The 26249-nt window shown below is 41.3% G+C and overlaps 1 protein-coding gene across 1 annotated transcript in view; it reads left to right on the top strand.

Annotated features, from left to right (window-relative positions):
- The window catches only part of LOC128712936 (uncharacterized), a 159267-nt gene that overhangs the window by 118479 nt on the left and 14539 nt on the right, over positions 1-26249 (top strand). Inside the window, exons 4-10 of the mRNA XM_053807801.1 lie at positions 197-814; positions 893-946; positions 5065-5157; positions 13620-13674; positions 15209-15250; positions 17726-17752; positions 20905-21316. Of these exons, the coding sequence (XP_053663776.1) occupies positions 197-814; positions 893-946; positions 5065-5157; positions 13620-13674; positions 15209-15250; positions 17726-17752; positions 20905-21316 (1301 nt within the window). The remainder of the gene's footprint in view (positions 1-196; positions 815-892; positions 947-5064; positions 5158-13619; positions 13675-15208; positions 15251-17725; positions 17753-20904; positions 21317-26249) is intronic.

The raw sequence follows: 26249 nt of genomic DNA, 5'->3' as shown, positions 1-26249 counted from the left end.
AATTTGAACATTTTCAATCTAAGGTTCATTACGTTGGGTTCTATTATTGGGTAATTGTATGTCATGTTTGGAATTATAGTTTGACATTTTCGATGGTTATATTTCTATCACTTGATCAGATGTCGCAATTTCTAGTAAAAAAATATCAGTATTTCATAATGTTCATGATTTTCCTTCTCTGTTACTATGCTTACAGTCCGATTTACTGCAGCAATCCGAGCAGGAATCGCCCAGCAACGTATCAAGTGCCAACACCGCAGATGCCGCCACGTCGGTTCTGAGCAATGTCAGCAACAATAACAGCAGCGTGAACAACCAAACAAATGCGGCCGTTTCGGCGGCCATCGCTGCGGCAGTCAATTCAATAAGCAGCAACACCAGCCCCAACAACGCCATCAACACGAGCAATAGCAACAGCACCGTTAACGGTAGCAGTAGCAACAGCAACGTGAGCAGTATGGTCGTGACGGCGGCTGGACCGATCGGTGCCGGCACTACGACCGTCGTTTCGGCCATTCCACCCACCATGACCTCGTCCGCGTCGGCGGTAGCGCTCGTACAGCAGCATCACCAGCAGACGATACAAGCTCAACTGCAGCAACAGCAGCAGCAACAACTCAATGGCCAACAAACGAACCAGCATCCGCAGCAGCAGCAGCAGCAGCAGGTGGTGGTCAGCAGTCAGCAACAGCAGTCCCAAAGTGTAGCAGCAGCCGTAGCAGCGCTGACTGATTCGAAATCACAACCAAAGCGACTACACGTGTCTAACATACCTTTTCGCTTTCGCGATCCGGACCTTCGAACCATGTTCGGGGTAAGTTAGCAATGCACCCATCTTTGTGTGAGTCCTGAACCACAATAAATAAATCGTTTTAATTCTGTTGTTTTTCAGCAATTCGGTTCCATACTAGACGTAGAGATTATCTTTAATGAGCGTGGCAGCAAGGTATGTATTAAAAGTTGCGATACTTCCTAGTTAAATACACGATTGTATGAATTATGAAACACAAAAACAACGAAGTTTTAGATCGTTCCCCTTCACAGTTAGGATCTTGACTCGAAAAAGTAGCTTTGGTTAGGAGAAAAAGACAACTTATTCTCGGTTTTCAGCGTATAACGCTGAACATATTCGCTACAATTTTGAGTAGTGGACACAGAGAATATGTTTCTTTTTGTTCCAACGAAGGTACACTTTGGACTATTGAAAAAACGTTTAAAAAAAGCTAAAAAATCATGTGAACCGAGCATCATAATGAACGACTGACACAAAAAGAATTAGAATGAAAATGTTACCAGCTCGAAAAGTGAAATGATTTCTTAAGCTTTTTTTAAACCAGCAAACGCAAGAGACACGACACTGTTGAATCCATCCATGATGAATTGTCCAACGAAACAGAAAATACATATAACTCACACTATTGCGGCTCATTCAGCAAAAGATTTAAATTGTCGTACTTATGAAGCAAAATCTACACTTACACACGAAAATGACACGAGGCTTGTTAATGTTGTTGCAGAACATTACCAATGGTTTCTTCTGTTCTATTGATACAATCTTCATCCATAGTCTGTACCTTCTTTAGTCGAAAACATACAGCGCTCCCAGACCCTTGTCACTGTTTCTTACGGACATCAAACATTTTCTATTCCATTTCGTTCCCTTACATATGTTCCAGTTCTACATGTTTGTTCCCCTGTTTACCGTCCTTTTGTTTAGATTGAATTACATACTAGCTCTCCTGATTCATTTTCTTCCGCCACAAACCACAGCACTTACGTACTTCCTTCATCCCATGCTTTTCTTTATTATGTGATAATACATTTTTTGTTTTCATCTTTCCGGCTGTTGCTTAGAGTTTACGTTTCACGGATAGTTAAGTCCTAGGCAAGTGTACTATTTTTATACCTAAAACAGTTGTTACCTTGACATGTTACGGTTGGTTTCCTTAGTTTTATTTCATGCTTTTGGTTGTTTCTTTCTTCTTTTGTTTTTGTTGTTTTATGTTACCTTTTTTTCTCTGGTTATGTTTCACAAAACAGGATCATCACTATCACATTCTTCATTATCGCTATCACGATCCTCCTACATACACACGTACACACACGCAGCTCTTTTTTCAAACCCCACACCCCACCATAGTGACACAAGTGTTTGTTAGCGATGCGGTGTATGGATAACATTTATCTGTTCCTTTTTTCTTCTTCTGTGGGTCTGTACCCATATGCGGCATTTGTTGATTTTTTAACGTTATCTTTATTCTGATTTGTGTCATTGTGTACCGTTTAGACAGGTTATTTCACCATATAAACAACGCTATTACTACACGGAAATACATTTTTGTTAGTAAACTTTGAATTACACACAGGAAGTTTGTGCTGTGCTATTTTAATACGTTTTTCTTTCATCTGTTACAATATCTATTCTTCTTATGTCCCAGCCTGCATCTTGGCGTGTTCGTTTATTGGTTTTAATATCAACCATTTTAGGTTTTCGTGTTCTTAGTCTATGAAGTTCATTTTTTCAGTGTAATGATTTTGTAGTTGAATTCTGTATTCCTGTTCATGTGTTCCTTTTTTCTTTCGCTGTTTTTTGTTTAATAATTTGTTTCTTTCCCAATCTGTCCCAGTGGTGTATGTGCTTTTGGTTTTGAATCCATTCATAGCTTTGGCTGGTTAGTTTTGGACAGGTGATTGTATTTCATCGTTCATTCACATGTGTTTAGTTTTGATTCATTATTACCACATGTCGTTAAATATGTATTGTTTATCATTTAATATCTATGCTTTTAACTGTACCCGTGTTCAGTTCTCTCAATTACATACTTCGATAATCTAAGAAAATGGAAATGCTTTAACAAATTTTAAAATTTTACACCCTTTATACATAATTTAAATAAACCAATGGAAAGTTGGAAAGTGTGATGCGTGCGTCGGCTATTGACTCAGTGGTATGATTAGTTTATTTTTGCTCCCGATTCGGTGTTTGAACCTTCCTGTATTGTTGTTCATTGTTTTGTTATAAACATTTCCTTATGGTTTGTCGTTTTGCATGTTTGGCTGAATTTACGGCTTGCAAGATTTGATTATAGATTAACTTGTGTCATGGCGTAATGAAAATTTCAGATTTTCTTCCAAGTTTCTAATGAATGAAAAGATAAGGTTTCATTAATTGTATGTGACATGTACTATCTATGTACTTGTTTTCGATGTTGTTCCCTTAACTGAATTGATGAATCTTAAACTTATTAAACTAATTTAAAATAATTGATAAAAATGCATTGTTTAAATAACGTTAATGATTGACTTTGCTACTGAAAGATGAATAAAAACATAAACGACTTAAAAAAATCGTTAGATGTAATAATCTGTTTTCATAGAATTTCTTTGGAAATTATTATGTTTTTAAAATAAGATAAAACTATGATCATGTAAGATTTTACGCAAACATGAATTTTAAAAATATCTGTATACAGTAATAATTAATATGTACTGATAAATATAAGCCATTTTGCTTTGGATTCTTTTTTTAGGGTTTTCCGGTTTCATAGAAAAGAGACAATAAAATGATAACCTAACATCTTTTACCTCCACAACGGCATACCGAACAGCAAACGCGTATCCTTATATTACACCTAATCCATTCTGTCGGTTAGGAAGCCCTCTCGTCGCACACGGATAGAAATGAATCGTCCTGTTGCATATGTTGGTTGTAAGATGAGACAAATCCTTTCTGTCGCTTCGTTTGGCGTTGATTGCTTTTCGTGAATACGACACCTCGCCTGTAATGAAAATGAAATTCTATGTTGGGATTAATCAATCCACGAGAAAATTCGTGTGCAGTCTTTTGCCGATTTTTCATATACCTGTCACGGTTCGTATTTCATTAAAAAGAATAGTAAACTTCTGCCAATTTTATGTCACATCTTCAAGTTTTTAAGAATCATTTTTCTCTTTCCTGTTTACTAAATCGCAGTACATGATTTCGTAACCTCAGCTAGTAAGATCGCGTAACCAAGAAGCATTTTTTGTAGTTAGTCGAATTCAATTTCCGTTAACGGTTAAAGACGCGCATTTTGATCAGGTTTCGGTTCAAGGGAAGTAACACAGTAGTCTTGTTACTTGTATACTTGCCGTGTTAGGTAATCTTTAATTGCTAACGACAGGTTTCTTGTCAGTAACACTTTGAATCAATAATTGATTACGATCAGGCGATTTTATATCATTATTTTCTCAGCAGTCGCATCGAATTACACTTTCCAACAACAGTAATAAAAATTTTGTTTGATAATGTTTCGGTTTCCAGACACTGCAATGGAATTCTGTTTGACACCGATAATTTCTGAGGATTGTGGAGCCACACTCCATATTTTACGTACTTTTACCAAACTAGCTATCCATTCAATTGTTTGTCCGTAAGTTGATTGTGTTTTTATGCTACGCATAGAAGTTGATTGTATGATTGTGTGTAACTGTCCAACACCTTCGATTGAGATGTTAGTTGTCTTCGGAATTTTCCTTTTCGTTTACTCTTTTTGTTTATCTCGTAACCATGTCAAGAGATGCCAACATTTTACAAACAACCAAAAGAAAAACATTATCCTTGTTTATGTTTTCTATGATTACACCTTTTCTTACTCACAATCCCACCTATTCTGCTTGTTTTGTGCATAATTTCATTAAACCGATAATTTAATGATCACCTCGTTGGTAACAGCAAATTTCGCAAGGAATCGAAACTACACTCCGTGCCAACCCGTTTTTTCCATTGCCACACCACAACACGTTCCTCGACAGTAGTAGAACACCAAAAAGTTCAGAGAATCTATCCATTCGTTCTGTTTTCCTTACCGTACATGAAGTATTACTCTGGTTGTATTACAGTCTTTATAAATAAATATAAAATCATACAAGACGACTGACCAAACAAACCCAACAAAACAAATACGATAAATGATACCATTATATATATACAGTTAATATAAATATAATACAATTTTTTGTTGCACGTTGTTTTTGAGCGGACGCTGTTTTAATGCATGTTTCTTGTTCTGTCCTTGCATGTAGGGATTCGGTTTTGTAACATTCGCTAATAGTAGCGATGCGGAGCGAGCACGCGAACGTCTTCACGGCACTGTGGTTGAGGGACGCAAGATTGAGGTGTGCATGAAAAACAAAGTTTTTTCATTTTTCTTTATATAAATATATATATATATATACATACATATACTATTGTACTTTCTCTATATATCTCTTATTATTTTCTTTCATTATTAGTCTATTGTTTCGTTATTGTTTTCTGCTTTATTTGAATTGTATCATGTTTTCCATTTTTTTTATTTATCATTTTTACGTTGCTTTTTATTTCATCACCCGTACGTTTAATGTTTTTTTGTATTATTTTTAAAGATTCATGTATCATGTTTTATTTCTTTCTTGTGTTTTTTTTTTTGCTGCTATGCATTTTGAGTTTCTTTCCTTATTTGAGCATCAATGATACTTACTATATACATATTCTCTTTAGAAAAGACGTTGCGTATATGAAACACTGTAACCATTCGATGTTTTCTCAGCTCTTCTAATGGATGAATGTCTACAAAACAAACAATAGAAGAGTGTTTCATTCAAAACCAGAGCGATAAAAAAAACCCTGTTGAAGTGCTGTTTAATAATATATGCAAACCCCCAAATCGGAACTAATTCTTCGCGCTACTTGTAGTTCGTTCGTTTAGATTGTGTCTTGGAGCATCTGTGTACTTTGAACTTCAGCGATGGTTTCGAGTTTCTTTTAGTCGTTTCCTATTTGCGAATGAGTTTTTTTGGTTGTTTTAGTTTACTTGCCCTCAAAGCCCAACGTTCAGTTCCTTCACATTAGACGGCTGCGTGCGTGCATTAATTTACAAAGTACTAGCATTCTTTCTTTGTAATGAGACATACCCCGCTATCCCCGTTGTGGATAATGTAAGCTTTATTGTTTTTAATATGTTTTTAGTACGCCCTATCCAATACAGAACGGTGGAAAAGTGTTACCAAGTTTCGTTGCATTTGCGTTGAGTTTAGAGCAACATTGTTTGGATGGAACGTGGGAGGGTCGCTCAAAATAGCACTAATTATTTTACTATGTATGTATGCGGCTTGTTTGACACTCTGTGGTTGTGGAAGTACTTCTGGAATGGTAAAAAAAATATGGAACGTGTTATGTTTTACTTTTGTGATTGCCATTAATTGTGCCTCGTACCATATATATATATATATCTCTCTCTCTTCCTTGCGCAAGTTTATTATGCTCTTTATATCTCCCTTACCATTGTTTCCCTCTTCCTTAATATTAAATCATGGTATTTCTCTCGTTAAATGCCTAGATATTTGCATTTGTGGTACGGTTGCAAAACCATGTCGTTTAGTTTAATTTTCACTCACACGAATTACACACTTCACCAGATCTCGCACAAACGAACCACCGCACACTACATTCATTTTATACGCAATCAAATAAAACACACAAGACTGTGTAGTTATTCGAGACTGTCTTCACGTTATGCTGTAATAAGTTAACTTTAAAATACAACACTGTTTTGCCATGGTGTTAGTTCAGCTGCTTCTTCGTCAATACATCACCATTACAGTCGTGCCCGTATAGTGCTAAGTGTAACCTTTGTTCATCATCTAGTGTAAAAGTAAAAGAAGCTTATGTTGGGATTAGCTTTGCAAAATAAATTTCAAGCAGTGCAAGTATGTTTTTCTTCCTTCCTTTGTGTTCTGAAGCTATGCCTGAAATGCAACTGTGGTTTAGGACAAAGCGTCCCCGATACGATCAAGCGGCAGCTTGGAATCATACACCTTGTTAGATTGCACCGAATGCTCTTACTTACTTTAATATAACGATTTCGCTACAGTTTTAGGCGTTAGATACTTATATTCCTGTGTGCTTTATTTTTACAAAAAAACTGTTAGAACCCAAATTGGTTTAAGGCAACAACAGTCAACAGTCATGGAAAAACCAACCTCACTTCAAAATAACACATAAGATTTGTTGTGTGAGGAATCGAAATATGAATAAGAAATTAAAAAGCATTAGAAAATAAAAGAAAATAATTCACTCTAAAAGTTTTCACTTAAAATTCCATGGAATCAATCAATCTCGAATAATCATACCTGGCTAACACCAGTCAATAATACCCGTTCAGGACAATAATATCTTGACTGTACCTATTGATAAACTTGCAACTTTACCGGCTTCTTCCATATTTATCTTTTGATAATTCTGTTTATTTTTCTGCTGCAGAGATTAAAAAAAAAATCCTTTAATTGTTGATCACCGGCTCTTCGTCTGATGTACAATTATTTGAACGGTACGTTCTATTCATTGTTATTTACATAAACATAACCGACCAATCTATCGAAGCATCACCATTACAGTTGTTCAGTGTTAAGAGGACTCGATATTTTACACCATTCCAGAAGAGTACATCTGCACCCACCTATTGTTGGTGTAATTGATGTTAGCCAATATAACCTTGAGCATTTTTTTTTGCTCTTTGGTCGTTTATACTTCAGCGTAAACGCAATGTTTAAAGTACTCTGCGATTCTTGCTCCCTCGTGGTTGCGTAATTGTTGATTAATGAAATCGAATCATTTGTTATCAGGTTCCATCATGCAGCGTGGGCCATACAGCGCAGCACGCACGCCCTACGTTAATAGTTGGCACCATGTCTTTCGCTTCGAAAAAAGTTATTTTCTTGATTGAATTATATTTTACCCTGAATACAAAACTAGAATTCATAAAATTCATAAATTATCCTACGATACATCTAGCAATATTTTAACCAGAAAACTCTTCGGCGTAATTTTAAACAACCACTGCCCAAGGATACAATCTCGTTCTCCACCATAACGAAACAGCACATCCCACACTATAGCTGAAAATTTTCAATTAGACATCAGTTCCAACTACCGAGAAGCTCAATTAACTTACACAACTGCCCGGAATTCCCCGGAGCTTTGTGCCGTTTGCTGGCTGCCATGAAAAACAAGACAAAGCAGCGATTGTTTCGCTTGTTTCCAGACACAATTTTTCAATCGAACCTCCCCAATCAGAGCGAGTTGTCTTTTTGGCCGTACGAGGTGTAAAAGGGGTGGCTAAATGAAGACGAAAAGAAATCAACCACTAGCGTCGTGTTGTCTAAGTGCTCTGGCAGGGAAACATGATTGGCTACGCAATCGCATGGGATGTGAGGTAAATTAAGTTTTCCCGGAGGCTAACTTTTCTCAATGTGGGGATGGCTTTCATAGCGGCTGGATGTGGGGATGATTCGAGCAAGATGTTGCTATTCAAAGAAAATTAATTTCTAGCATTTCTTCCCGAAGCACCAGTCGATTGGTTTGAGAGCAGCATTGTGTGATACAGCCGTGGGTCTGTGGTTCACACAACGGTGGAAAAAAGCACATACATTCCGGTCACGCTTTGGCTTGCCGCAGAGTTTCCAGCCACCATCTGCAACAGTATTCGTATGATTGCTATCCGAATCAGACGAAGCTTAAACCACCTTGTCTTACAAAGTTATTGCCACAAGCGTGAGACTGATTGGATGTTTGCTCGTAAATTAAGATTTCTGCAAGGAAATGTACGTGTGAAGAAAATTTCTAAACCATCTACGCCGGTGAGTAATTGCAATGCTGCAGGTTCAATCGAATGGGGAAAACCAATCTCGTGAAAATAAAACAGATTCTCAATAATATATGGGTTAAAAATTCCTCTAAACTCACCACTAAACGAAGCGATAATTCTTTAAACCTACATCAATTCCTTTACCCCCAAGCGTATCGTTCGTTTAGTGGGCAAAGCAACCCGAAGTGCCAAACGAAATCCAACTTCTCGAGTCGTGCAAAAGCTCCAAACCAAAGGCCATCAATACATCAGCTTAATTTTTTCTCCCCCCACACAACTGCTTAGCATCAATCGGTGTCCAGACACAGAGTTTTTTGTTGCTTTGTTCTGTCTGCCCATCCGCTTAGCAAACGTAAGGAGGAAAACCGTACAAAAAAAAATCCGTAATACATGAACTCTTCATCGTTGGAATTTGTGGAAAAAAAAAGTACAATAGAAAAGCATTACAATACAACGAAAAATCAACCGAGATAGAAAACGAGGATACACCGTACTTTTATTTTACGTTTACATCCAACTGCATATAATCCTCGGGAAAAGCAACACCGACAGCGGATCTGACTGGAGCTGCAGACCAAAAAAGGGCCAACCAAAGATTTATCGCTATCCAATAAATCTGGTTGATAGTACACATTCGCCCGCGAGGAAGCGCAACGGGATTGAGCGTTCGCTCCTTAGAGTGCTTCCGCTCCGAAGTTCTGACCTCACTACCCAACTCGCAGCGTGCTAATAAGCATTATTTTCGCGGCTCGTTCGAGTGTGTGATTTGGTTGGTTCCCCGGTCTGCCCAACGCTCGGTTGAAGGGGAACGTACACTGTTCTGTTCCATTATGCACGGGTACCGGCTATGACGTGGTTTCCTTGTACATTTTCTATGAGATCCTGGACACAGAAATGTGCAACATACCTTTTTTTTTACAAAAAAAGAAAATAAATAGACTCTGTGGATGCGATACAATACTAAATAACAGCCCCACGTTCCAGTTGCATTGAGCAAGAACTTTGTTGCAAAAGCTACGAATTGATAACAACAATGGTCCAATGGATGCAGACTCTCTATGCCAGTGTCCTTTACGAAGAGTGGCACTTTGAAAGCTCATTTTGAAATCCCTTTCTCGTGCTCGTTCGTTACCTTCAGTAAAGTCTACCGGCACGGTAGGTTTCAGTTTCCGTAGCAATAGAGTATGGGGACAGAAAAAAAAACCAGATCGTTGAGTATCGGCCATTGCAGCCAGTAGGGTATGTACGTACGGAAGAAAAAAAAACACAACAGCAAAAACTGGCAAGGTTACAAATCACCCCGTCAAAGCAAGGACCATGTTTTATCCGCGTTTCATTTGCTCGAACGTCGTTGCGTTCGATTCTGTGTTTTCCTTTCTTTTTGGTCGAAAAAACACACACAGACATCCACATTGTGCCCATTGTGTAGCCGGTTTATGTGTTGCAAAACGTGCCTAATCCTTCCGTTCATCCGCAGGTATCGTTTGTGTGAGGTATTGTAGAACTTGTTTTTGCTCCCTCGGCTATCACACACATCCTAACTCGCTTGTCACCAGAATGGGGGAGTACTTGGTCATCGTCAGCGACGGCGATGCAAATCAGCAACATGAGCTTCCTGGGACACTGAAGCGAAAATCGGAAACCGTGGTGGCGTGCCCGGGCAACCGATGCTTATCGATTGATAGAAATGGACGATTCGGGAGGAGGGTCGGTTGTTGTGGGCGTCCCCTTTGCTCAGGATACATGCAACACAGATGCATAAGTGCTTGCGGGTCCTTCGTTATAGCAGTGTGTCCTGTATCATTGATGCTAGTTTTTTTTTCTACATTACTTACAAAGTCCGCCCTTTTCGCGTCTCGAAGCAAGAAATGAAATTTCCCTTTTTTGTCTCAACTCAATTCACTGCCAAACGAACAAAATTCTATCGCGGGTCAAAAAAAATCCCATAACAAAAATGGACGAATATTTTACCTCTTCGTAGCCAAGCGTGACAGCGCGATGATTTTTCTATCGAACGGATCCCGGATTCAATTGTTGCATATTTTATGCAATTGTGCAGCACCTGCTGCACCTGCTGCCGCTGTTAAAGCAAACTCTTCCGTTGGAAAATCTGTGCCATTTTTGCAGCAATGGCGGTGGATGATTTTTAAACACAGCGTAAATTGCAAATTCATACACCGTCTCCCAGTGGGGATAGAATGCTCTTTGGAGGGTTTTTTTTGTGTACTGTGTTTTATTGGTAGTACGTCCGTTGTCCGTATGCGATGGTGTTTTTTTTTTGTTTGATGAACGAAATCATTTTCCACCACAACTGCTGTATTGCGTTTGAGTTTGTTTGATTTATTCCATTTTGCATATTACTTGTTAGTATTTGTCATTCAATTTGCAGCTGTTGCTAATGGGAATATGAACGAAAACTTATTTGTTACTCTTGCTTGTCATTTTTAAAAGAGGCGAAACCATTTTCCCGAAATCTTCATTGTTGAACCATTGTATTAACATTTACACATCGTGTAAAATTCCAACGTGATTATGCACAGATCACTCATCCCCGATCTATTGAAACTCAATTACAAATATGTCGCTGTAATAACGCAAAAATGCACCTTGCATTCTTGCATTGCACAGCGATAGCAAAAATGATGAAGGTAATCGACGCCCACCAACCACCAACGAGCAAGCCATTTCGAGCTCGCTCGCGGGAATAATTAAAAACGTGACGTGGAAAGATAATATACCCGCCGTCCCAGCGACTCACTGTCGGTGGCACTCGCCGTGCACGGGCAAGCAACAGCAAAGTAAAATGCAAAAGAAATCACACGATCCAGGTGTGTGTGTGTGTGCTTGGACCGCAAATGGAAAAATGAACGACTGACGTTTAATTAAAAAATGATGCCAGACTCCGGGACCAACCAAATACCGGCCGCTGGTGGTCAGTAGCCTAGGAAAGGGTAGTCCGTGGTACGGGTGACATAATAATGGTAGTTTGGAGATTGTTCCAATTCGATTCCTTTTCCCGCTTTTCGCACCCGGGAGTGGTCGTACATTCGTAGCCCCTATGAACCGGAAAAAAGGCACCATAGAGCCGAACGGGTTTGGTAGGATGGTAATTCCGTTGCAAGGATATTCGAAATGTGACACACTCTTTAGTCGGATGGTATTGGACTTGTTGGAGAGTAATTTTTCCTTCTATTTTCGGAGCTTGATTATGCTTTTCCTTGTATAGGTTTTGTATGGCTTAATAGAGTTTTCTCGCGCCCGTAACACGGAATTTGATTGAAGTAAAAATTTAATATCACGTGGCATATCGTATAGATATTAGAAAGTGCGAAGAATTTCAGATTGTTCTTTGGCAGCTTTGAAATTCTGGTTCCAACTCGAAAACCCTGTAATTATACTACCAAGCGTACCAGCAGGATCTGCTAACGAGCGTGTTGTGGAAAAGACAGTGTGGGATCAAACCAAAAAAAAACGACCATTTGCTTTTTTTGTTCCATTGTTAAACCATTGTTCGTCCTGCCCACAAGAGTAGGAAAACTTAAATAATGGGTCAGCGATGAAGTTATAATTTTCAATTTAATATGGTAATGGGACACACAGAGGGTGGTTGTTAACTCTTTGGTTTTTGTTAACGTCACTATCTCTGGCTGAAACCACCAACACCAACAGGTGGATGAATGCGAAACTGTCAGGTTTTTGTTTTGTATAGATAGTTTACTATCTATAAAAAGTACGGAGAAATTCCTTTTTTACAAAACGAGAACGGTGAGTCGCTCTGGCGAAACGCGCTGCCAAGCAGCACAAGTTAATAAACCCCTGTTGGACTTTGTCGCGCGGCACATCGGGCCAGTAAATAGCTTAATTAATTTTCATCCCACCTCGCGGTACGGATTTGCATCTGATTTTTCGTGCGTAAGTGCTACGCCAAATGCACAATGTACAATTACGGGGACTACAATCAAAAAATTAACCATGCGGTAACAACAAAATATCAGCCCCCACAGACGTTCCTGTGCAATTACGTCCGATATTTTTAACTGTTTCGGATTTGCTTGCCCTGAATCACAGTAACATATCGTCATTGTCTACTTTGTTCACCCATTGTGATCCCGCTTCGTGTGTGTGGCTTTACGAACGGTCCATAATTCTGCACGGAATCGACCATATATATTACAGCGCTGTTATCCACCCTGTCAGTACGATTTAAACCCATTTGGGTGGAATGACTCGGTGGGGAGATGGGTTTTACGGTACCGGACATAAATTATGCTCCACAACATTTACGAACGATCCGGTAGTTCGGTAGAGTTTTAAATAATGTCATCGCCGTCGATGGTGCCACTTAATGTGCGCAATTTAAAAGGGCTGTTACGATTTTTCAGTGCGTTATTTCTACCGTCAACAACAGAATTTCCTAAATGTATTCGCTTTCCAACTGCGTGATGTGCCGGTGGCGCTGGCTCATGCTGCATGACGTGGTGCAATTGATGTGCAAAGAACCGATAACGAATGGGAGTTACAGTGTTTCATTACCATCAGCAAGTATCATTGTGAAGTTAGTTTTGTTTTTCACTATACTTTTCATATTTTTATTTTCCTTTTTCGTTCATCATCTTTTTTATGTTTTCTCTCTAGTTCTATCTCTGTCTTTATCTCTAAATAAACTACTCGAATGCATTTAATTGTTATATATTTTCTTCTTTTTTTCCTCTCTGGAATTTACCCAAATTCTAAAATACGCCAAAAATCACCAATTAAACTCCTCAAAATCGCCAACCGAAAAATGAAAACCGAAACGATCAACACTTGAAAAATAAAAACAACCACTTTACACACACACACACACATACACACGAACAACAACAACACACAAACACACACACACACCTCCAAAAAAAACGTGCATCCCCTTGTGCGCGCGCCCGCCCGTGTGTAATGCTGTTAAAACCGTAGGTCAATAATGCAACCGCACGAGTTCAAAGTAAAAAAGCTCCTGCTGTATCAAGCGGTAAGTTGTTTAACCATTATTTCCTTCCTTTCCCTGTCCAACCTTGTTCACCTCTCAGTGTTATATGATATATGATACGTAAGCTAGAAGCATCTAGAGACGGTCGGTTTTAGCGAAAATCCCGATCGTTCATAGTTCGATAGTAACTCGAGTGTTAGTGTATTATTGCATTTATGTTTTCGTTTCGTACTCCTCCTGCTCTATTCCGTTTCGTTTCTAGTTCATAACAAAAGTGTGCATCATTCTGCAGTTTATCTATCAATTCTTTCTCACCCTTCTTTAACTCATGCATGTTTCTAGCTCTGTCTTTCCCTTTAGCTACCTCTTGTTGGTTTTGTTACTATGTTAACCACGTTTATGCAGTAATGTTTTTTTTTCTATTTTATTACTTTTAATCACTTTCTTTACCTTTAATACGAACTACAAGTGGTATTGATATGGTAGCAAAAGTTTTGATTTTTGTTTGATAACGTTTGTTTAGTTACCTATTTTCATGTAATGTACTGAGTTGCACATGGTACACATTGTTTCTATAGCAGATTTGAGCAATTCCGTGATAGTTTTGTAGGTGCAAACAAAAAATCTTTTTAGTTGAAAAAAAATAAAGCTCTTCTTTTTAGTTTTCCTCATTTTATGTTTCTTCTCTAAAGCTATTTTACTTTTGTACAAATTGTTTTCTGTACTCATACGGTTTCATCTGGGTCTTTATTTTAACAAATAAATTTTCATCCTCTTTCTCACTTTTTAATCAGACCGGTGCGGGTTGGTGCACCTTTCAGTCTTTTGGTTTCACTACTTAGTACTCTAAAAACCCTCTTTCTGTGTTTCCCACAATATCATTAAATTATCAATAGGTATCGTACGGACACCGTTGAAGTAACCGTTACTCACTTTCACATTTTTTCTTTCTTTTTCTCTTTTTTCTTCTCTTTTTCACGATGTTTATGGTACTTTTGCTCAATATTTCAATCGTTTCCCAATGCCGCCAAATTAATTGGCTATACTGCCGCATAATTAAATTGCAAACACTCACACACACGCTCACAACAATAATAAATATTCCCCTTTTAAAAAAAAATCGCGCATATATTCGTGCGAATTATACGTGAATGATACGTTGGACTTGTTGTTTATTGTTTCAAATAATTTTATGCATAACAATTACATACCTTTGATTTTTTTTCTTTGTCATCCCCTGACGGTGTACCCTTTGGCTTGGTTCTGTGAAACTTACCAATGTGGCAATAAACACATTTGCTTTAACCTCGCGCTTCCATACTGGAATCGTTTGTTTGCTTTAATAAAATCGAAAATAAATGCCTCCCCTACCACACAACTCCCCCAATCACACCGTTAATAATAATGTGCTTTAAAATGGGACATTGTGAAACGATACGAAACCGAAAACCAAAAAAAAACCAAACAAAACAAAACAAATCAACCAACAAACAATCCTCATATGTGCAAACAACCAACTTACAACACCCACTACCTGCGCTCATGTATGTGTATGTTTGTATTGGTGCGTGTGCAGTGTTTCTGACGAAACAAGGCGCCGTCTCGGCCCCGTCACTGGGTGAGCAAACCTCCAATAAATACTACTCATACTCATATCTTTCTTGCAGCGAATGTATGGAAAGCACCTGCAGTACACCGCAAAACAAATGTTTACTATTAGCCACTTAGCATCCTAATCCTTGACGAAGCTTCGCATGCCATTCGTGGTAGAATTTGATGTGTGTTTATTACATTGAAGTTCCCTTTTGTTAATGTCCCTCTAGATCCTTCGTAGTTTGTTCGTTTTCCCTTGTTTGATATTGCAGCGAGTAATTAGTGTACTGAGCTAATGTTTTTTTTACCTATTTTAGTGCATGCTGTGCTGCTTACGTCCCTAATCAATGCTTGTCTAAAGTTCCAACCAATCAATTACATATTTGCTTTGCATAATAAATTATCCAGCTGAGTTGATTTTCACTATGACAATTCCCAATTTACGTGTGCCCAAGTGGATATTAGCCGTTGTACGATTGTTATGCTTTTCACTCATCTATTCAATTCATAATAAAACGTTGACAAACTAAGCAGTGACAGGTAGAAAAGTGGAATATTCCTGGTGGAACTGTTTCTCCACGACAATAGCACGTTCCGCGCCGACGGATGCCCATCGCTCAACGTGTACTTTCCTGTAGCATAGTGAAGCAACTCCAATGCCATCCTGTAAGTGTCCTTCAGGCACAGCTGTAGATAGCCGTTTCTCTTCATGATAATGGGCATCAGCAGTGCGGGTTCGGCTACGATAATATCGAGGCTCCTCTGCGATGGTTGGAATCCACCTAAACTAGCTGACACACCAGCTGGCTTTAATGAATTGATCGCTATCAATCAACTTATGCTATCTCCTTTGCTCCCTCCCCACTATTCTCAGCTCCCTGTACGGGTTTCGAGGCAAAATCGTGATTATAGAAAAAAAAACTTTCACCTTAAGGGAAATATCCTAAGGACGTTCAACATTCCATGCCCATCGAGCTGAGTTTGCCACATTTCGGCGTGCCACTCTTTCCGCGAGAAACACGGGCCGCACGGCAAACCGTCGTTTTTTTTTTTTTGGGAGGAAAGTGATGGCAATTTTATGGTGGTTGACACGCGACAGAAACGATCATCGTTTACTATAATGCTAAACACGCGGACGACATCTATCTCCATTTTTGCTACACCGCCCCGAGCTCCACGAAAGCACACCGTCGTAATCCGCCATCACCCATCACGTGTTTCTATGTTGTGTTTTTTTTTTGCTCTGCTTCACAAGCACAACCGTGCTGCAACCCATCGGGCGCAGATGTTTTATTGGTGGAGCGTTTCACATCAACATGCTTCCCACTTTTGCTGAAACGCGTTGTCGTCGCTAAATTCATGTCCCTGGAAGACCATTTGTTGTTTAGAGTTTTCATGTGCGAGATTGATTTAATTAACGATCGGTAGTTGGTGTCTTTTTGCTAGCTTTGTTTTTTTTTGTGGTATGTTTGCTAGTATTTTAAGTAGACCTTATTATTTGTGCCATACATTTTAGTATTAAAATCGTGTTATTGAAACGCAAAATTAGTAAAAGCAAAGCATGTTTTGGAAATTAAATGTGGCGTAGTTGTTCAAGAAATTCTTCGGAAATTTGCTTCAAATTATCGCTAATTATTTGACTCCTTTTTTAACATAAATATTAATTAAATTTCACAGAATACACAGCCCATTATAGTATAATGTGTTTGATTAGTATATGAAATAGTAAACTAGTAGCAGTAGTAGTAGTAGTGTTAGTGTGTGCTTTTTCGGCCCAAAGTTCCTCATGAACCTAGATACGATAAAGTGTTTCAACTCGCTTTAAACTAATGCTTTCGCTGCATGCCTTCACCATGTAGAGAAGCCACTTACAACTCATCGGTCGCCCACGATCGTCTTTCCTACGGTTACCTGAAAACTGACAATCTAAATCCCGCTGCCTCATTTTCCCTCACCCCCCCCCCCCCCCCTCCCCTCCCCTTACCCCGTCTTCTCAATAGTAAAAGGATCCATCCGGTCCGCTGTTGAAAGTATTCCACCCATTAAAATAGTAATCCTTTTCATCAATCAAATTGCGTACGCTCTCGCATTCTGCGTCCCGCACCTGAATCCTACCGGCCTATTTACTCTACACAAAAACACATTCATCAAACCATCCACCGCCACCTTATGTCTTCTATGTATATGATGTCTTTCTCCTTGTAATTGCGATCATATCGCTTAGCTGTAATGATATTAATTCCACCAATGATAAATTGCGAAACTAACGTACGTTATTGTCTTTTGTTCTCCGATTCTCTCTTTCTCTCTCTCTCTCTCGCTCTCTCCTGTTTGTACTTCACGTCTCATTTTGCCTACCGTGCATTATTTTGGATGTGTCCAACAATAAACAACGAAACAAACCGGTGGGATCATTGGACCGTATGTGATGGATCAACTATTGTAACAATGAAAATCCAATTACTGTCACATTGTGGTGGTCTTCTACCTGCAACAACAGCAGCTGTCTGTGTCCCGTGGCCCGAAGGTAAGAAACGTTTTCGAATTGACTAGCCATAGAGCGTTTGTTGTACATGTGTATTACTCCAGTCACTGTTGAATATCCCACGTTAGTTATAACATACGCTAATGATTCATTTGAATCAAAATACAACTAACACCTATAGAGCACCTGGAACTGGTTGTTGGATTGACAACAATTTCCATACTCGTAAAGTAGTTTAAAGATGTAACTTTATATTCTAATCGCTTAACGCTATAGGGTACCGTTTGCCACTGGCAACGTGGCCATGGTTAGGAGCGGCCACAGCGGCCACAACCGTCGGTGCAACTCCCACAGCAGCATTAGCCGCCGCCACGCCAACGGCAGCTGCCGCAGCCGCCGCAGCAGCAGCCGCAGCCGCCTCCGCAAACCCGGCCGGTGCGGCTGCGGCCGCCACCCAAATACCCACCGCTACGTCCCCGATACTGATAGCGGCCGCGCAACGTGCCGCGGCGGCACAGAGAAGAAGGTCGGTATACGCGCTGCCCCTGTTCTGCCCGCAATGTCCCGCAACCGTCGACCACTCGCGAGAACAGTCCACCCAACGGGCGCACTGGTGGCGATACATGCACGTTGTGACGTTGGCTTCATCTACTACTCGGTTGGAATTGTTGCGCAATTTGTTAAATCAATTCTTCTCCCTTACTGCCAACGAGGTGTCTCATGCCCACAAAGTTAAACCCTTTTGCCCCGAGAATTGTTCAACTGTGAGCGGAATGCGTACGTTACTTCGTGGCATCCCCATCCTGCAGCATCCGTTGCAAACCAAAGCCAGCGGGGTGGTTCGTTCCTTGGCCGGGCTTTACTGGCCGAGCGCAAATCAACAATGCCAAAGCCCAACCGGCCAAGAAGCAGCAGCCATGCATTTGCGAAAGGCTCAAGTACTAGCAGCTGAAGGGCCGTCGTCCGTTTTAAACAAGTGCTTTATAAGCTTTCTTAACGCCGGCCACAAAGGCGTCCCATTTCCATTGTGTGAACCGCCACGGTACAACGATCGACTCTTTGTAAGACGTTTATTTTCCTTTGTTAAAAGGCGTTTCCACCTAACAGTACGCAGCGTAACAAAAGCGTTGCAACCGCACCGCGACCTGGGCACCGGAATAAAAGCTATTGTGAGCAAAGCTGTGAACATTGACAGCTGCAGTTTTGTGCGCGTTGAAAGTTTAACCGCACTGTTTCAAAACACTTTAACCTGCCGACAGCTTGTTGCCGTGTGTGGGTCGTGTGGACATAAAACCAAAGCAATCCAACTCGGTTTGCTTGATATGGTGATGAAAATAATTAAGATACCACAATTAGCGCGCATATCAAACAGGCCTAATTATTGTCAACCGGTGAAGAACGAGCTACTGGGCGTCTCCATCGAACAAAAGACATCACAAAGTTGTGTGCCAACTTTGCCCGCCCGCCATCCGGTCGCCCATTAAAGCGTGCTCTAATTATTTCCTCCCGATAAGCTAAACATCAAACAGTCATAAAACATCGCGCGCATCGGCTATCTCGGAGGTTCGGGCACACAACGTACACTCGAAATTACTTGGTCCAATTTCATTCCGAACAGCTTCTCGACCGATGATGAGCTCACTGGTACTGGCCGGTACCGTGCGCGTACCCTAATTCACAACGAAACTTGTCGAATTTCCAACCGTAACCGCCCGTCCATCTGGCCCAGATGTTGGACGGCGCAGGAAGGTTGTTGAATTTTTAATAACATTTCTAATAAGTCGCAAAATCTTTAAATTACTCACGCCTCGCCGAGTTTCGTTCGGTTCGTTTGCGTCATCGCGGGGCCGTACGGCCGTAGATCTTCCGTGCTTTCGTGGCATTGTGGGGGGGGAAGAACAGAAATAACCAACGAAAGAACTTTCCCCACACACACACGCGCACGCACGAACCGGGAAAGTCACCGGGGAAATCCGCGCCGTAAACAAACGCTAAAAAGATTAGCCATAACTTTTCGGACAGGAAAAGTAAATCCTCTTTCCCATTTTGTGTTCGCTTCTGCTGCGGTAGTTGAAAGTGAAATTCTCTCCCTCGTCTCTCTCTCTCTCTCTCTCTCTCGCTACCTTGACTTTGGGATGCGAGCGGGGAACTTATTACGGGGCCAAAGCAGCGTGCCAAAGCTTTGATAATGCCAATCTTTGCCAAGACTGACACGGCGGTAGGTCACTGTAGAAGCTTGAGGGGCCCTGGTTTTCCCGGGCAAGATTAAGGAAATGAACGACGGCCATTGTTTTGGGCTGTTTATGTTTAGGTGGGTTTGTTTGGTTCGGAAGTCGTTACTCTTCCTAAGCTTCACTTGCAGCAAATCAGATGCTGCAGTGCGCACGGGGAAACACGGCACGCTCCACCGCAAAAAGGTTTTCGCGAAACCTTGATAAATCTTTACCAAACCGACGCGTCAGTGTACGCTAAGCCCGGCAAAAAGCAAGCATTAAACTCATCGGGCGAATTAGCCGGGAATATGGGCAAAGTTATTCAATTTTCGCTTTCTCGTTTCACGATTTTATTATCATCATCGGTGGTGTTTGTTGTCTTATTCGACCACCATCCAGTGGGCAGATAAATTATTCTTTACAGGATCAATCTTCTTCGAGGATTACGCGGGGCCGAGCAGCGCGAGACATGGAGGGTGGAAATGGTGTTACCTTTTCCTTAAACAAATTTCCATTCCAATATGGCTTAATTTACCACATTTAGTGTATCGCAATCAGTGTAGTGTTTTATTACATGAGCATGCCGTAACATAGAACATCTCGTTTCCTCATAACAATGCAATGTGTTCAACACGCTCATCATTCAACGTTTCCAAATTTTCATCCTTCATTAACACGCTTCTTATGTTCTTTTCACTATTTTTTTCTTTTCGTTTCATATACGACCTAACCAACACGCACAAAACAAAACCCCTCAAAACTCACACGCCACCAACACCATGACACCATCGAACACCAACAACCCCGCTGAATCGTCCATTTTGTTTTCCGAACCTACTTACCCTGCATGTGTTTGAATCGCGGAAAACAACACATCATCATCATCTGCGTTGAATCGTATGCGGGCGCCAAAACATGGTGCTGCCCATAATCTCTGGAACGGCTCTACATCGTCAAACATCTTCGTCGAAACGCGGACAGCTGGCATACCAGGGCATCCGGCACTGTTGCACCATCCAGCACTTGCCCAACATCTTCCGCATCATGCCGTGTCCCTATCGCACCACCAGCAGCGACATCCGGCCGGTCTGCCCATACACCTGCACCCGCCGGGACCACCGCACCCGATGGCATCAGTTATTGCCGGGCTAGCCCGCAATGGCACCGTACCGCCATCGCCCCGACATCCTTCGCTCGCAAACATACCCGGGCTGCCGAACGGCAACGCGAACGGTTCCACAGGTAGCGCAGCAAGCGCGAACGGTACACCCACCGCTAATGCTCCCGGGACGGGTACCGCCGGAAACATCGGTCCGGCCGCATTGCTTTCCGGTCATCCGGCATCCTTTGGGCCAATGAATGGGCACGCGGGCACGTTAGCCGGCTACCCGTCGTAAGTAGCACGAGATTATCCTTATCTTCCCGGTTGGGCCCGTTTTGCGCAATTCCAAGAGTTCCCAAGTGGCCGGACAAACATTGTGCCACCCGTGTGTGTGTGTGTGTGTGTGTGTGTGGAAGTTCGTATTATCAGATTATTTTCGCCCATTCCCAAAACTGGAATCCTTTTACCCGTAAGGAGGAGATAACTTTTCCGGTTCGTTGTTTTACCGTCGTCACACGGGTGTCTTTTTTTGTTTTATTTCGAACGGCACAAAGCTATGCCCAACAACAATGCCAACCAAAACATTACACCACAGTAAGACACGAAAAGAAGCGAAAATAAATCGCGTTGTACTGTGAAATTTTAACCAACGAATAAAAAAAGCAAACAGCAAAGCGTTAACTCTTTGTTTTTGTTAATAATCAGTTTAACCTGATTGTTGGTTCAGCTTGGTTCAGCACAAGTGTGAAATGGGATAAAGCGAAGGTAGAGTTCCTTTTGGTGGCCCACTAATATTTTCCACCCTTTTTGCCACGCTCATTTTCCGCTCATTTAACGTGACAAAATGGGGGGCTTAGTTTGGAGCGTGTTCGACGCGGGAGAAAATTTCCTTTTTCAAGCGAAACGATAACAAACGGGAACGGGGTTTAAAAACAGTTTGCATTAAAAAAAAACTATAATTTCCTCGATTTGTAGTTTCTCAATCGGTTTTCAACGTTTTTTTTTTTTAATCCGGTTTCATGGGCACAAAACTTTCCGCACGACGCTTGTGCACCGTGACCAAAGTGACACGGAAACCATACTCCGGGTTTACTGTAGCAATTGCAAAACTTTCCCTTCACAAACCACGCGCGTAGAAGGGTGCAACGGGGAAAAAAATCCCATCTCCACCACCTTTACTTGCCACAAAATGGCACGAGAATGGGTAACTGTAAAACCCGCGCCCTCCCCGACCCCGGCGAGCATACCGGCGGATGCCATCAGTTTATGCCGGATCGTTAGCTAAATGAAACTCGATAAACATCCACTCGTCCGGCTCGTCCTGCGGGTGGCTTGGACGCTTGGACTTGGAGAGCAGCGAAAAAATCCACTTAAAACTCTAGCGCCCGTGTGGCAGCATAACAAAAAAAAATACGACTATAGGAGGAAATTAAAAACACAAACTTCTTCTATTGCTTTCGCATTATTTGCTCACGGGGTTGGTACGGTGGTGTAGCACACAAACGCCGACCGTGTTGGCTTCTGATCTCGCTAAAACGGGGTACAGTTTCATCTGTTTTATTGTTTAGTTTTCCACAATCCTTAATTACATTGGCCGGCAGAAGCATATAATTTGTGCACGGGAAGAGTTATCTCCGTACACGCACCAAAAAAAAAAAAAAAACCCCAATGCTTTTCGCCACTAACACCGGCCGTTTCTCGCATTCGTTGAATGGCCGGTGGTCCAAAATTTGCGAACGTGCCAAAAAATTAAACATCGTAAAATCTCGTGGTCACTCAACTACGGTCGCGGTGAAACGGGAAAAGTTAGAACACAAAATTTCAGAATCAGGAAAATTAATCAGAAACTCTACTGCCGCCAGCTCTGCTAAAACATATCATCGGAAAGGAGTTGCAAAAAAAAAAAAAACACCTCCCACGAACCGTACTGCAAAATTAGTGGCTTCACAAGAACGCACAACAACAACAAAAAAGGCTCGTCCCGTTTTTGGCCTTTCCCTCCCGAGTAGCACAACTGGAAACGTTACAGAGCAGCGCGCCAGGCACGATCAAATTAATATTTATATACGTGTTGCAATGCTAAATGTTTAATTTTCGTTTCCGCTCGGATTGCTTTCCCATCCAACCGTGGCACGTGGCACGGTCACGGTTGGATAAGCACGAACATGTGTACGGGTATGTTTTAAACCTGCAAAAAAACACAGCATGTTGCAAATGTAAAAGTTCAATTTTGCCAAATATCCAACCACCAGCAAACCAGGTTCACAGTAGTTCGTAAATAAATAGAACGCTACCAAAGCGTATTGAAAACGGGAACAGATTTTCAACAGAAGTAGCCAGAAAAAGCAATGCAAAAAGCCACATACACCCACCGAGTATGGTTTTTTTGTTTTCCCTTCGCCTGGATGTAGCGGAAAACAAAACCCGCTAACGAAACGGTAATCACAAACAAATCGACCCCGGATGACGCGTTGGAATGTGGGGGACAGCGGTGTTCAATACTTTTTTTGTCGTCACCCACTGTTGTAATAATTCTCGAACAATATTCACATCGTGCCTGGGTATTATTTGGTCTGTGTGGCTCCACAGTATCTTTTGTGTAGCAATTATATATATTTTTCTGTATCTCTCTCAACATGTACACGAAAAGCGATGGAACGGATAATCACTTCGCAAACGCTCGTTATTTACAAAACTTTTTTTTTCCCTGCCGGCCAGATTGTCACCTTCAAGGCAGTTTGGCAAACAGCAAAAAAAAAACATTAAACTCAACGAACCATTATAGAGGGTCTGTATTTTGTTGGTGGTTTTAAAAGGATATTCGATCTACACCAGAACAAGCAGAAGGTCCTCCAGAAACAACGACTGGAACTTTGTCTTTCATGAGAATCGGTAAAGAGAGCAAGAGAAGTTTATATAAAAAAAAACTGGGCATGTAGCTTTTCTTTCTTCTCTTTGCTGTACTCACCTAGTTTTTCTTCCCGTAATCGGTGTCGGCAAATGTGTTTTCAAGTGTAAACATTTGCTTTCGCGTTTCAATCAAACGGCTCTGCTTGGTTGTGCACCCTCTGCTTCCTTATGCACCCGTGTGCAGTGTTTCTTCAATTGTTTGACATCGTGCGAACTCGACTAAAAAAACCACACACATCAAACTAAACTGAAAACACTCATAAACAGTTTTTGAAAACCGAACATAAGAGGGTAAAACATCATTCAACCAACGAGGTTTTGAGATGGAAATGGGTTTTCCCTGGTCGTTTTTTTGCATAGTACTTGGCCGTTCTTTTGATATGTTCCGGGTTGTGATGTAGTGGTTCCTCCGTTTGACCACTGCCAACAACAGATCCGAATGGGTTGGTGTATTGTGGATGTAGAAGTGGTTTCGGTTGGCCAGTTACGCCGGAAACCCGACTGTTACCCAAACACAACGCGCAAACGCGCAAGACTAAACCCGCCAGAAAAAAAAGTTTTCCATCTCGGGCAGCGCCAACAAACAAACCAGCCGGAAATGGTTGGCGTACCCTAGGCGAAGAGTGTAAGCGAACAAGAGCGAGATAAACCACCTTTTCGCAAAGCCACTTCGATATGGATACACACCATCTAGTGTACACCACGGGCCCACCCCGGGATAGAAGAATCATGAAGTGGAAACTTTCTTTATTTCCCGCAACACCACAACACAACGGCAACGGTCCAACAAAGAGAAAAAAAAGAGACCCCTGTTCATTGCCAAGGAAGCGAAGCGAGTCCCCATTGCTCCGTACGGGCGTACGTATCCAAATAATTGCGGCATCTCAGCATAAAACAGCACCAACCACTTGCATCGGAACTCCGAAGGAATGTGGCAAACGCGGTTGGCAACAGACAGAACCGTTTTGGCGGCAGGAGAATGGTCAAGTTTTCCGTCCGGCCCTTTCTCCACTTGCCAGCAGGAGGGTTTTTAGGTGGTTTGAACACACACACACACACACACAGTCCGGGAATGTGACAGACTTTTGGCGTACAGATTGTCCGATGTGCATTTGAACGTGGAGCGAAACCCGTTCATTGTTGGGTTTCCGGGTTTGCTGGAAGTAACTTACTTTAGCGCCATTTTTCACCTACCGGACCGTGCATCCTGTGTGCCGAACAGTGAGAAAGCACATAGCATCATCGTTGGTTTTTGGGGATGTCGGTCCCAAACGCTTTTCTAGCACATGCATCCGATAGCATGCTGTGTCCGGTTACTGGACGCGTATTTTCGATACGTTCTCGAGACTGGCAGTTGGTTGGATGATATGTAAGTTTCAGATTGTTTGTTCACTCTATCGGAAATACACCGAAATGTGCTGTTCAAACTCCAACCTACCTTCCTTAACGGAAAACATGTTAAACATTCTCAGGCGAATCAAAACGTAGCAGTGTCCATACTGGGTCCTCCAGTAATAACCCCATGCCCGTGCTCAGATATGCCGTGACATTACCATTACAATGGCATCGAACAAGACGCGAAAGGAGAAGGTAATAGTTTGGCACCATCAACTTGAATGTGCAAATTTTGTTTTCAACTCTCCTTTTCACCCTCTGCTGGACCATTTTTCTCACAACTTCCAACGCCCTTTGCGATTCTTGGAAATTACTTTCCCACCCGTTGGCAACTATTCAACCGCTTGCCTTCCCCGGGGAATCACATTATAATCATTCCACTATAAATAACCCACTTCCTACACGCCGTAAAAATTCTATGGTAATTTTTATTTCCCCCTCCGAAAAAGACAAACAAATAAGAGTTTTACGAGGTGGAATGTTTGTTCACAATTGGACACCGACGGTGGTTGCCTTTATTCTGTGTCAGTGGTGGTTCCTGTGGGAGCTCATCCCTTTTTGCCCGTACAGAATTTTGCTATTTAAGAGTTAAAATGCATTTTTGCTTAAAACCCACCCCTCAATACACTAATTTTATAATGCAAATTGCATACTTTACGGCGTTTTACGGTGGTTGTGAATTTATGCATTAAATTAATGTAACATTAATGCGTAGCAGCTTGTATTAAATCTCGACTAACAGACAATTTAAATGAGAAATGAGCTTCTACCAACTCTTCTGCACGCCCAAAAAACCTCCTCTTCACCTCCCATTAAAGGTATGGGAAATATAACAAATGGTAGATTCGTTTCAATTTTCCTTTGAAATGGTACGCCTAACAGCAAAAGCAGAAAACACCATCTCCTCCGAGCTGACCAA

This window comes from Anopheles marshallii, chromosome 3 (genome assembly GCF_943734725.1).
Source record: "Anopheles marshallii chromosome 3, idAnoMarsDA_429_01, whole genome shotgun sequence".
Lineage (NCBI taxonomy): Eukaryota > Metazoa > Arthropoda > Insecta > Diptera > Culicidae > Anopheles > Anopheles marshallii.
This window is presented reverse-complemented; position numbering and strand designations above follow the sequence as displayed.